This window comes from Styela clava, chromosome 11, assembly GCF_964204865.1.
Source record: "Styela clava chromosome 11, kaStyClav1.hap1.2, whole genome shotgun sequence".
NCBI lineage: Eukaryota > Metazoa > Chordata > Ascidiacea > Stolidobranchia > Styelidae > Styela > Styela clava.
This window is the reverse complement of record NC_135260.1, coordinates 13,052,032-13,064,948: the sequence shown is the minus strand read 5'-3', so window position 1 is coordinate 13,064,948 and position 12,917 is coordinate 13,052,032. Positions and strand designations below refer to the sequence as shown.

The window sequence follows — 12,917 nt, the reverse complement described above, 5'->3', positions numbered from 1 at the left end:
AAAAACGTTCCAACTTACCCAATATTCGTCACCATAAGGGACAGCCTTGTCTTTACAGCCTACCTGCCGTAGTTACGGCAGCAAAATTTTACCTGCCATTGGTTTTCAATTTGCTGCCGCGGTAACGGCAGCCTGTCATTGGTTTGTGGCAGCTAAAAACTCAGTCGCCATAGGTTTGTCCGCAGCGGCCATGGTATGGAAATACCGCCATGGTTTTGCGGCAGCTGCAGACGCCACAGAATACTTAGAACTGCACTTGTCATGGTCAGGGTAATAAACAAAAAAGTGTCAAAATTTATACTAATCTGATGTCACCAATTTGATAGTTTGGCCGGCTCAAATTTTCGAATTATGGAAGAAAGCATTTTGTAATCTTGTATCTATATTGCTCTGATTATAAGAATAAAATTTTGTTTCTTTGCAATGTCTGAATTCCTGTATTTTGGTATTTGCAGTTTGGAAGAGAAGACTTACATATTTTTGTAGTAATATAAGTAATGTAGTTAGAAAGTGTTTGAAATCATTATTTAATAAGTTTGTAAAATAGTGTAAGCTGTATATAAATGCCACTATGTATCATGGAATGAGTGGCCAGGGTAACTGGAATCAACAACAACAACCACAGAACAATACCTATCCACAACAAATGCAGCAATATGCATCTGATTCTGCACAATCCTTCAGGCCACAAACTTACGGTGAAAGACCCAACACATATGGTTATAGTATGGAAAGAAGACTGGACAGCTCCAATTTCACATCACCACCACGTATGCAGACACCAGGAATGGCCGTACGAAATCCTTGGGAAAGCCAGGTTCGAGGACCTAGTCCTTATGGTAACTTTGATTCAGCGAAAATGCACCCAGGTTACTACAAGAATGCTGGACAATCATACCCAGGTGGACAATATCCACAACCGCAAACAGACCCAGCGAACGCTTCTCGATCATTTCCTGATGGAAACATGATGAGAGGACAAGACAGGGCTGCCCAAATGCAAGGAACATATCAACAACAAAGTATGGCGTCAGGTGATTTTTTTTTCTTCTTATTCGGCTTTTCTTCAAGGAATCTGTAATCTTTCAATGATTTGTAAATTGACAAATTAGAATTAATAATTAAGATATCAAGACTATATAGAATGAAGCACCAAATCTGTATTACATCCGGGCATGATAGAAAAGTTATGAAGGCATTGGCAGCACTAGCAATGTATTGAAATGGAGTCAGTAATGCCCTAATCATAATCAAATTTGAGGTTTTTGTTCTCAACTACAGTATTCGAAAAGTAAAATTTGTAAATGAGTAAATTTAGAAATGACTTTATGTAATGCATTGAGTTGTTTGGAAGATATGATTTTCATTTATGTGTTTTATAATCTTTTTGTCAAAGACATCTGTGTACAGAAAAGTTATTATGACTGCCAAATTGATAAATGAAAACATTGATTTTTCTGGTAACTATTACATAAGTGATTGTTTCACTAGGTAAATGATCTGACTATCAATCTTTTCCAAAATGTAAATGCCTAAAACCCCCTGTATGTAAAAAAATGTTTGGAATGAGTAAATCCCTCATCCTAAAATTGAGTGCCTAAATAGACAGATATTGTTTTATTCAACAATATTAAGATATACCTAAATTATCTGACTATGAATCTATTCTCATTGGTAAATACCTAAAACACCCTGTATGTATAAAAATGTTTAATGAAATGGGTGAATATTTTTAGTCCTAAAATTGCGCGACTAAATAGACGGATAGTGTTTTATTCAACATTATATAGATATACCTAAATTATTTGACTATGAATCTATTCCCAATGGTTAATGACTGAATGACTAATGACTGTTTGAAAATGTTTGGAATGAGTGAATATTTTTAGTCCTAAAATTGAGCAACTAAATATATACTTACCGGTATATACATAGTGTTTCTTTCAACAATATATAGATTTAGAAAAACTATCAAACAATCTTATTTATAGTTCCGTTCATTCAATTTTCATTAAAGAGATATATCAATTCATGCTGTTCGACTCGTGGCCAAAATCATGCTTCCCAAGGCCAAGATATATACTTGATATTTCAAATTCAATATGCCATATCGAACATACCGGTATTTGAATTTATATCTTCCTGACCCAATTACAATGAATGAGCATATGCCTTATGAATTGATATAATTGAGCCTATTGTTGTTTTGAACATTAACATATTATATTGAGCAATTGGATACACCAAGCATATCCATAGCATTTCCTATTTTGAAGTTTACAGTAACAAGTTATTGATTAGGCGGCTGGAAGTCATGAGATTTGAATTTCACATAGACTAATATATAAGTTTTATTTGACACTTAGTATAGAAATAACTGTGGTCATATCATATTTAGTATCGGCTCTATCGTGACGTGACGTATCAAAATTATCGGTTTAAATTTAGTACAGGGTGGTTATAAATTTCAAAGTCTAGTCAAATCTTGCAACTAATTGAGGGCATATAAAGATATCAAATGAAGTGAAAACTTGAATTAACTTAACTTGGTTAAGGGATATACTGACTTCATAACAATATTATAATTGTAACAAGACTTTGTAAACATCTTGTATCTTGTTTGTTGTCAGATTATTTAAACATTCATATTTTGATAAATCCATTATGCAAAATGCATTCCTATATTATATGCATGAAGCTCAATTTGCAAGTTTTCTGATCATGCTTTATTGTACTAGTACGAATGATTGCATTTTGTATTTTTGATCAGTTATTATCACTAAAATGTCATGCTAAAATAACATAAATTTCAGAAAATGAACTAAAAATATTTTTTACAAGCAGGATAAAAAAAATATATTTTTAATTTCATCCTTACAAATTGGTTTGGTTTCGTTATCAAAATTAAAAAAAACGTTAATTATCTATTCCATTAATAATATTTTTCAATTTTATAGCTGAAATGGGTTACGATGGGACAAAGCGACACGTGCCACAGCAATATGCTTCACAAATGGTAAGTTTTATTAAGGATTTTGGATGTATTTTCTAAATCTCCATATCAGTTCCTTATAATACTGTATTCATAGTTGTTTTTGTTCAACTTAAGGAAAAATAATAACATTCTTTTTTACGTTAGTTTTTGAAATTTATTTTATGTTATTGAGCCTCTTTACAATGACCAAAAAATAACAGAAGAATTAGGAAAATGAAAAACAATTATTTAACGCTTCAATTTCATGTTTGTGTTAGATTGTATTTAAAAGTTTCAGTAATCTATGATGCTTTACAATTTTTACAAGCAATACAATTTTTCTGTTTTTAGCAAATGCAAATGGCTGGCAGGGGTGACCAAATCAGACAATCACATCCCCATCAGCCTGGAGTGGAATATAATTATCCTCACTCTGCAGTCCAAGGGCAGCATAGATATCCTGGCTATGGTCAGGCACAATATGGAAACAGACTAGCATCTCAACAATCATATGCACAAGCAAATCCTCAATCTGCTCAATATCAAGGCAATTATCAAACTACAACGAATGCTATGGCATACGGTCATCCAAATCGTTATCCGAATCCTGGTAGCAACCCTGCCATGATGTCTCCGACTGCGAAGTCAGCTTCTCCAATGAGAGGAATGGTTCAAGATTCTACGAATAGACCCCAAGTTCCTATGAATAATATGCCAGGTTATGCACCCCGCCCTGGAAGTCGTCACACCTCTTTCGAAGGATCTGGTGTGCGTGCAACGCCTAATTTGTCTACTTCAATGCCACAACAAGGACAAATGCATATGGCAGCACCTAATGTGAAACAAGGTTATTCTGAAAATTTTAATCTTGACAGTTTGTTAGATGATCCTGTGAGTGCTGGAGGGAGTCTATTGCAGCAATTGGAAGATGACGTCCCAGGCAATGCAAGTTCTCAAGTAGGTGCCAATTCAGTGAATGCTTCTGCCATTCCCAATCCAAACAATCGAACTATGAATATGGCTCAGCAAAATCAATCTGCTCAATTTATGAGGCAAAATATGCAGTCTGCGATGCCTGGCATGCAGACCAATGCCGCAATGCAACAACAGGCAGGAGCTATGGGGTTAGCTAAGAACACTAATATGCCACAAAATATGCCCCAGTCACGACAGCGCATCATGTCTGGTAACTCTGGATCTATGGTTCCAGGGATGTCTAATATGTATTCACAAAATGTCCGTCAATCGCAGCCGAATACAATGCCCATGCCTGGACAAGAGTCGCAGCTACTCAGTCCTCAGTCTTCTATGGGCCAAGCAAATGTAATGCTCTCTCCTCAGCGTGTGCCCATGGGTAGCCCTGGCCCTCAACAAGGCCCTGGAATCTATCAGAATGTTGGACGATCACCACAGCCTAACGTGCCTATGATGGGCTCCAAGCCAAACGCATATCAGGCGAGTCAGGGTGGTTTCAGAGATCCGTCGCCGAATAGAGTTTCGTCAATGATGTCCCCCCGGCCCCAGTATGGTACATCATATCAAACCCTACCTAATTTTGGCAGATCTCCTCAAAGAGTACCCATGTCATCACCCCCACATAATATGACATCTCCTCCTCCACATTCCATGAACATAATGCATAGAAAGACATCACCCGTTGTCGGCCAACCGCAAATTCCATCATCTATCCCTGGGACTGTTTTCCCCTCACATGCTATTTCAGGAGCGCCTCGACCAATGAAAGATACCAACCAAAATGTCCAACAGGGTATGCCTCCTGCACCACTCCAGTCTCCACCCATTCAAGTCCCTCTTCAGACAATTCATAACGTTGAACAAAGTTTGCCAAAATCAGATCCCTTCTCTCCACCTATTCCTGTTCGGAATATGCCTGATCCATCACAAAATATAAATTCTGGCGGAATTTCCCAACCCCAAGCCTCGTTTCCACCAACACAAGATGGGGATCAAGCTACAGGAATAATTCCGTCTGTTGCCGTACCACCTCTGCAAGTTCAATTAGAAAATGTTAATCAATCTCAATCACAAGATATCGCTATGTGTTCGCCACCGGCCACCAATTTGCCGCAAAATGTAAAAACAACTTCATCCATTCCTATTCCTAATATAAATGATACTGAAGGAATGGCCGCAATGTCATCTCAACAGAATGTTATGCCACCGCAGGAACAGTCAACACCTGTCTCTGGATCTCAAGACAAAGTGCAGATTCCAGGACAAATTGGATCTAATGTTACGGGTTCTGACACCATTGAACCTCAGCCAGATTCTGAAATGAAAACAGGAGATCAAACAAGCATAGAAACACAAAATGGTGATCAACAACAAGCATCTGACACTCTTGACATTGTATCCCAACTAGCAACTGACCAGAAAACTGACACAAAGCTAGTTTCAACTGCTGTTTCACAGGCACCACTCACACAAAAGGCTCTACAATCTCCAGTCATTGATGGACCACTAACGTCCCAGTCTAAACCAACTGCTCCTGGGCAGAACTTTCCTGCTCAGAGATTTCCGGCTAGAATGCCTGGTGCTGCAATATCTCAGCCAGGCACAACTCCAACCCATCCTTATGGTGGTTTTTCATCTCCACGAAGAGATGCTCCACCTATGCCTGGCCCACAAGTTCAATCATCCACAGCTCCCCATCCACAAAGCATGATGCAGGCTCCTCAACCAGCTCAAAATGCAGCTAACGGTCCTTACCCTCCTACACAGCATTCAATGCCTCCGCAAGGCGCTCACGCAAGACAACCATTTCCTAGATATGCTGGTCAAAATATCCATCATTCACCACAACGAGGCGTCCCTCTGGTGGGTGGTCGACCTCAAGGTCCTGGTCTTCCCCAAGGTCCTGGTCTTCTACCGCAAGGTTATCAACAAGGTCGCCCTCCACAACCTGGAGTTCGCCTTCCTGGACAGAATATGTATCCTGCATCACAGCATGGTGGTATGCCACCTGGACCACATAGAATGCCACAAGCATACCAAAGGCCAGGTTTTCCCGGTGGACCTGGGCAAGAAGCATACAGATATCAAGGACAACCAAACTATGGTCAACAGTATGGACCTCAGGGTGGACCTTATTATGCACAAAGACCTGAGTATAGAATGCAGGTTTGTATAATATCTACTTCTTTCAACTCTAGGTCTGGATAAAATCAGATAATTTTTGATGTCGAATAATGTACATATCTTCAAGCAGTCGAGTTCTGTTAACTGCATAATTGCAAAAAAAAATTTCTTGAATTTCTATCTTCATTGTGATGAATCAGTAAAAAGTTACAGGAATTTAAAAATTAATAATATGCATTCTCCAAATTTTCTTAAGGCGATTTTTTTTAAATTTTCGTCATTTTTGGTTAAAGCTCTCGTATATAAAAATTTGTTCAACAAAAAATATTTCCTAATGTCTAAATTTTCAATCTTCATATTTTAAAAATATTATCATTTTATTCGCATTTACAATAGCAGCGAAGCCATTATTGCTAATGTTGCTAATATATCCCTAATGCTAATATGGCTAAATATTGGCTTTGCCTGGTAACCAATTCAAGTGAGATATATATTTTGGAAAGATTCACTCTCTCGACTCTCTGACTTTTGTGACAAAATACAATTATATTACATTTTATAATTTTAAATTTTTTCAATAGCCCCCTGGTTCAACAATTCCTCGACCACAACATATGCCGCAACAATTTTGTGGGCCGTCACCAAGACCAATGCATTCCTATCCTTACCATCCTGATGGAAATATACCTCCTGGCTGGCATGGTCCAATGAAGCCAATGGGACCTGATCAGAGACCTCAAGGTCCTGGTGAAGCAGGTGGAAAACCATTAGAAGCAGGTGCGAAACCTGCTAGGACTCCCAGAAAATCAAAAGCAAAGGATGGTGATGGTACACCGAAACCTAGAAAAGAAAGAAAAAAGAAGGAACCGTCTGAGAAGAAGACACCAAAGACTTCTGCTAAATCAGGTATTTTGCAACATATCGATTATGATTATAAACTGTCTGTTAATGGAATTAAAATATTAAATATGAAAATATTAAATCTATATTTGTTTATTCAGTATCAGCCATACTACCAACAGTCACTACTCCCGATGGAACACCAATAGCTCCTGAAAAACCTCCTCCAACCAAGTCTACTGAAAAGAGGAAAAAAAAGTATGTTTTATGTTATTTCTACATATATTTCAAATGAGACACCATCTAGATCAGGGGTGGATGAACTGCAGCCAAACAAATTGATCAACCCCTGAACGACCTTTAATGCATAAAAACAAATATTGTTCAAATTTATTTTTATCTGCGCACGGATGTATGTCATAGCAATAGCGGTTGTATGGCGTTTGATTTGTAGTAATCAGTGTAAACAAAAGCACATGTAAGTTTTTGGTGTTCACTTGCTAATGCTCAACATTCAGCCCTTTTCAAAATTTCTGAGTGAAGGAGTTTAGTTGTATATAGGAATATCGATCATTGAATATTGTCTATCGAGAGTCTGGCACAGGTTTTTCCACATTGATTCACATTACGTCAATTTGAAGAAGCTAAGAATATAATTTTTCACTGGCTGTATATATACATTATTCAGGATTTTATGGGCATTTATTCAAAGCAGTACAGAGTCATAGGCAGACAATGACAATAAAAATAACATTCTCAGCCATTTAATCATCTTATATTTATAGACCTCCTGCTACTTTTAAACTGAAGAGGAAAAAAAAGAAGAAAGGGGATGAAATGGATGATTTCGATCTTCCATTGCCTTCAGCAGTCATGGACAATGTAGAAGTAAGTAGGATGTCAATATTCAACAGGAATTAGAGAGCAGTGCTCAAACATATGGTCACCAAGGTTAAATGACTATTACAATGTCAGCAAAATTTTGGCCAAACATTAAAAGAAATATATTGAATGTATGTGTCTGTATAAAGTGCACCATATTATAGGGCGCACTGTCATAAATTGCTTAGATTGGGTTTTATTCATACATAAGACTGGTCAAAAGACACATCTGTTTTTAACAGTACAGGTTTTGAGTGTGGGTAATAAAGCCTAAAGCGCTACCTGCACATTAGGTTCACCAGCTTATACAGTGCACAATTGATTTTTAAGAAAAAAAAAAGGAATTAAAGTGCGGCGAAAGGGGTTCGTAAAATACGGTAATTGCCATGCTATTACCATCTTGCTTTTCATGATTCTCCTACCATTTAGAAACGAAGATCTTCAAGAAATGTAAAAAGAAAACAATACACAGAAAGTTACGAAGGTCAATTATCTGATGAATTATCTGATGCTGAGGGTGTTGATAATATGACAGCAATCAAAGGACAATTAACAGGATACAAGGTACAATAGATTCAACTGTTTGTCAATTTTCTGTTGTTTGCGTAATGGTACAGCAGTAAATTGAATGCATTGACTTTAATGCACAAGTCGTCAAGCCCAAAGCACTAGACTTGATAATGTTGGTATCACGGATTAATGATCTTGAGTCCAAGGGCCATGATTGATCATCAGCAATAAATTGGGTAGGCAATGACAAACCAAAAGGATTTCAGACCTTCCACAAATAGTAGATTCTTATGTATCAGCGGCCACTTGTGCTGAGCCTGGTACTGAGTGATGGATGGTGTAACAAAGTCGCGTATACCACCTCTGCCTGCTTGTACATTGCCTGTTATTGAAATTTCTTCTTATTCTAGGCTGAGGATTACAATGATGATAAATTAGTAGTGGAGAAAATTTTAGATATGAGAATGCGAAAAGTTCCCAAGCAAATAACAGCTAATCCTGAAAAGGAAATTACAGAAGGTATGTTTTTGAAATAATATTCAGTTTTTTTACATACAATGTTTTTCGCTTGGCAGATAGGCTCAAAATTATTAGATTAATAATGTAATTCATTTCGATTTCTCGTTAATTAAGCAATTTATCTCTCGCTGATTCAGACTAGAGTACATGTTCGCCTTTTGATCGTCTTCCCACTCCCCCAGGATAAATATGTAAATCCCATCCTTCACTTTTTCTTCAAGTTAGATTTCACAAACAGAAGTAGATATTATTTTATTGTGTAAATATTATGACCATTCTTTTTATCTATTCATTTATGTCGGTTTATCAGTATAGAAGTTTGACACAATGGCATATAATTTATATCAATTGTGCGTATATTTTCTTGTAAAAAGCCTATTATAAGCCTACTATATAATTTTCCCTATGTTGTATAACAGAAACAGAAAAGGAGGAAACGACTGAAAAACCAGTTACTGAGGACGAACCCATTGATGATGAAAAGAAAGAGACTGAAAATAAGTCAGAAGAAGAAGAAGAAGAATTAATGGAAACTGACCAATCAGAAAAGGACGAAAAACCAGCCGAAGAACCACAATCCGACGATAAAGATAAGGAAGAAAAGGCAGAAGAGACGCCGGAGACTGATGAAAAACAGGAAAATACAAAAGATGAGGATGATTCGGAACAAACTCAAAAATCAAACTCAAAAGAAAATCAAGAAAATAAACCAAGGGAACGATTATTTAGTAGAAATGAAGAAGTAACTGACCCGGATAAATATGATGAAGTTGAAGAATATTTTGTCAAATATAAAAATTAGTGAGTTTTGTTGAATTTATATTTGCATCGTTGGTTTTAGGTTTCCAGGTTTTTAGTCTGTTTCATTAGCGGCTTACGGGTAGTATCTATTCGAATACTATTTCTCAATTGATCTTATTTTACGGCCCATATGCTGCGCTGTCAATAAATTGCTTGGATTGTTTTTTTCATACATAAAGCGCGCCAGACTGTAAGACTCAATCGTTACTGGTACCAGTTTTAGTATAGGCTATAAAGCACTACCTGATTCATACATTAGGAGTACTGGCCTATAAAGGCACACAATCGGAGTTTTGAGAAAAAGGGGAATTGGAGGGGAATTGGAGCGGGCTTTATCGTCCGTAAAATACAGTAGCAATGATTACTTTAATTCATATATAGTCAATATGAAATCTTCTCTTATGAAGAATATGATTGAACTTAGTAAGTAATATTTATTCACAAACTTGGGTCTGTAGCAGAAGTTGTACTCAGTGACTGGTTTTGTAAGAAATGTTCCTTTCGAGACTTGGTAACTTAACCGATATTCTCTTTTTTTGTAGTTCCTATTTACATTGTGAGTGGAGAACGAGGGATGAATTTCAGGACACAAGAGTCGATGCCAAAATTAAAAGATATAAAACAAAAATGGCTCAGATGCCTGAATATATGAAGGTATATAACCTTTTTTCCGTCGTTCAATTTTTCCTCAAATCTGTCAGCAACCATTGAAAGCAAAATGAATATTTATATATACCATAGGCTACATTATAAACTACCTAAACTGTACTAAAGTGAGACGCGACTTGTGCATTTGATCCCAAATTTTGCCAATTTTGTGTTGCGTAGTTTTACTTTTGTGCCCGTATATTTTAGCATTGTTGTCTTTTTTATGTTTAATTCAGTTTTTTATAAAATATTTTCATTTTAAAAGGGTGATATAGAGGATGCATTTAATCCTGACTTTGTTGAAGTAGAAAGAGTATTGGACGTTGCTCAGAATGAGGATGGTGATTCAGATCATCCAGTAAGTGTGGCTATTCGTTATGTTTTGTTAAATAAACCTTACAACGTGGGAATATAATACCAATTTCGAGAATAAAGTGATATCTTTTGCTCCCTTATTGGTAAGGCAGTAGCTACATTCCAGGCTGTAAAGTTGGAGAATGTCGTGTTTTTATTGATGTTGCAATGTTTGTAATCGTAGTCCCGTCACAAATGATTACTCGTCTATATTTGGTTTTATTCTGGCCGGGAGAGGTGTACTTCATTGTTTCTCTGAATAAAATTTTCTCAGCCCACTCAGGCATGTTCAGATGTTCAGATTGGTCACGTCAAGTTCTGTTTTTTTCATCCGTTCGAAACATTTTCTTATCTATACTTCAAAAATGTTCTTAAAACATGGCATGACCCCAGTTAGGACCTCCAGTTTGAAGATCTCTTCTCTAGAAGTGCACATTTGCCTTTTTAAATATTTTCTTCCACATTTTTTATCAGGGTGAAAAACATTATTTCATCAAATGGTGTTCTTTGCCGTATGAAGATAGTACATGGGAGAGTGGTACTGACATTCCGGTTGAAAAAGTTGAAGAATTTGAAAGGAGATGTAAATACAGACCACCAGAAATTACTCCAGTTAGTAATTAGTTTACTTGTCAATTCTTAATATGGGTTGTTGCATTTTATGACATGGAAGCTTTTTTACAGTTAGTTTACCTTGAAATGTGTCTGCGAAAGTCGAGGGCTTTATCCCGACAGTGCAAAACTTTTAAGGCCGCTCTTTTGAGAAAATGAGTAAAATGTACAATTTAGGATACATTATTATACAATTTAGAAGTTACTATTATTCGGAAGGATTTCTGGTTCAGCATTGCCTACCCAATGTATTAGACCTTGGGTGAAGGACATGGCATTTGAACATGTTTAATTTGCGATGCCAACACAGTTAAGTGAAACGCCCTACTTCCCACTTGGTTGAGAATTTTTTACATAAAGGTTGTGAAGCAATGGCCATCGAATCAACCTATGAGCCATCAAGCCTACAAATTCGGGTTTTCGTTCCCTTGCTTTGAATCAATTCCAATTGATGTTTATTTGAATTTCTGAAACTCGTGCACCCAGTAGTGGGATTCAGCCGGTTCGCACCGGTTCTATAGAACCGTCTCACAGAATTTCATGAGATCAGCGACCCGGTTAGCATTACTGGTTACTGTCAATGTTCTGTTTGTAACAGTACCGGCTGAAAAATATGACTTTTGTGAAGGAACCGGCTGTCGAAAAATTTGAATCCCACCACTGCGTGTACCTAATAATAACATACTTTATATTACAGAATATTCCTCACAAAAACACATTCCGAAAACTAACACCGGCAGATGGAAAATTTCGTAATAATAACGAACTACGAGACTATCAATTGGAAGGAATTAACTGGTTATTATTTAACTGGTACAACAGAAGAAATTGTATTCTGGCTGATGAAATGGGACTCGGAAAAACTATACAAAGCATAACATTTTTACAGAAAATTTACGATCACGGAATTGAGGTAAAAAAGGATTGTTTATATAAAGTTTGTCAGTTAAGTTTGACTTAAATAAAAACAAGAGAACAATGCCCAAATACAGGGTGTCCAAAAAGTTTCGCCCGATTGTAAAGTCTTTTTATAGTAAACCTGTTTCTAATTGGATGTTATAGATGTTGAATGTTGTTGTTCCCATTTATCATACAACAAAATTTGTTCATATTTGCAATTGGTAATGCTATGAAATCGGGCGGAACTTTTTGGACACCCTGTATAGCAAGGCTGCCCAACCCGCGGCCCGCCGGAGTGTTTTTTGGGGCCCGCCCTATGAAGTTTGTAAGCAGACTTTTAAATTTTTACTATACATAAGTACCTTTCGTGATTTTGGTGTAATTATTCCTGCCATCTATCTACGTTCAAATGCCGGTTTTTCATTACAACGTATGTGTCAAGTCTTGCACCCTGGTGGACATTAACGTCATTCTTTTTTATTTCTCGCAAAACTGTGCACTTTGTTTGATAACTATAAAGTCATCATGTCATCACTGCCTATTCGTCAATAATTCTGAAATTGACGTAATGGCATTGCTGCTAATTAGTCACAAATCAATATATATCGACTATTCGTTCAGAAATCTTCTTTATGTTACTTCAGTAAATACTTGTATTAGTGTTTCAAATTTTACGAAACGGCCCACTAAAACTTGATATTGACGCACATTATGCTCATTTAAACATTGAAGCAGTATCGTAGCTACTGAAAATATAACGCGAATATAACACTCAACT

The 12,917-nt window shown here is 36.7% G+C and overlaps 1 protein-coding gene across 4 annotated transcripts in view; it reads left to right on the top strand.

The window, feature by feature from the left end:
* Positions 1–459: 459 nt before the first annotated feature.
* The window catches only part of LOC120347909 (uncharacterized), a 44,775-nt gene continuing 32,317 nt past the window's right edge, over positions 460–12,917 (top strand). For 3 of the 4 annotated variants that reach the window (XM_078117719.1, XM_078117720.1, XM_078117718.1), the window contains exons 1-13: positions 460–1,034; positions 2,958–3,016; positions 3,326–6,115; positions 6,655–6,979; positions 7,081–7,171; positions 7,699–7,801; positions 8,225–8,359; positions 8,716–8,824; positions 9,244–9,625; positions 10,168–10,279; positions 10,539–10,631; positions 11,102–11,239; positions 11,937–12,152. In XM_078117719.1, coding sequence (XP_077973845.1) covers positions 572–1,034; positions 2,958–3,016; positions 3,326–6,115; positions 6,655–6,979; positions 7,081–7,171; positions 7,699–7,801; positions 8,225–8,359; positions 8,716–8,824; positions 9,244–9,625; positions 10,168–10,279; positions 10,539–10,631; positions 11,102–11,239; positions 11,937–12,152 — 5,016 coding nt within the window. In that variant the 5' untranslated portion in view covers positions 460–571. The remainder of the gene's footprint in view (positions 1,035–2,957; positions 3,017–3,325; positions 6,116–6,654; positions 6,980–7,080; positions 7,172–7,698; positions 7,802–8,224; positions 8,360–8,715; positions 8,825–9,243; positions 9,626–10,167; positions 10,280–10,538; positions 10,632–11,101; positions 11,240–11,936; positions 12,153–12,917) is intronic. The other variant, XM_078117721.1, reaches the window with a different exon arrangement.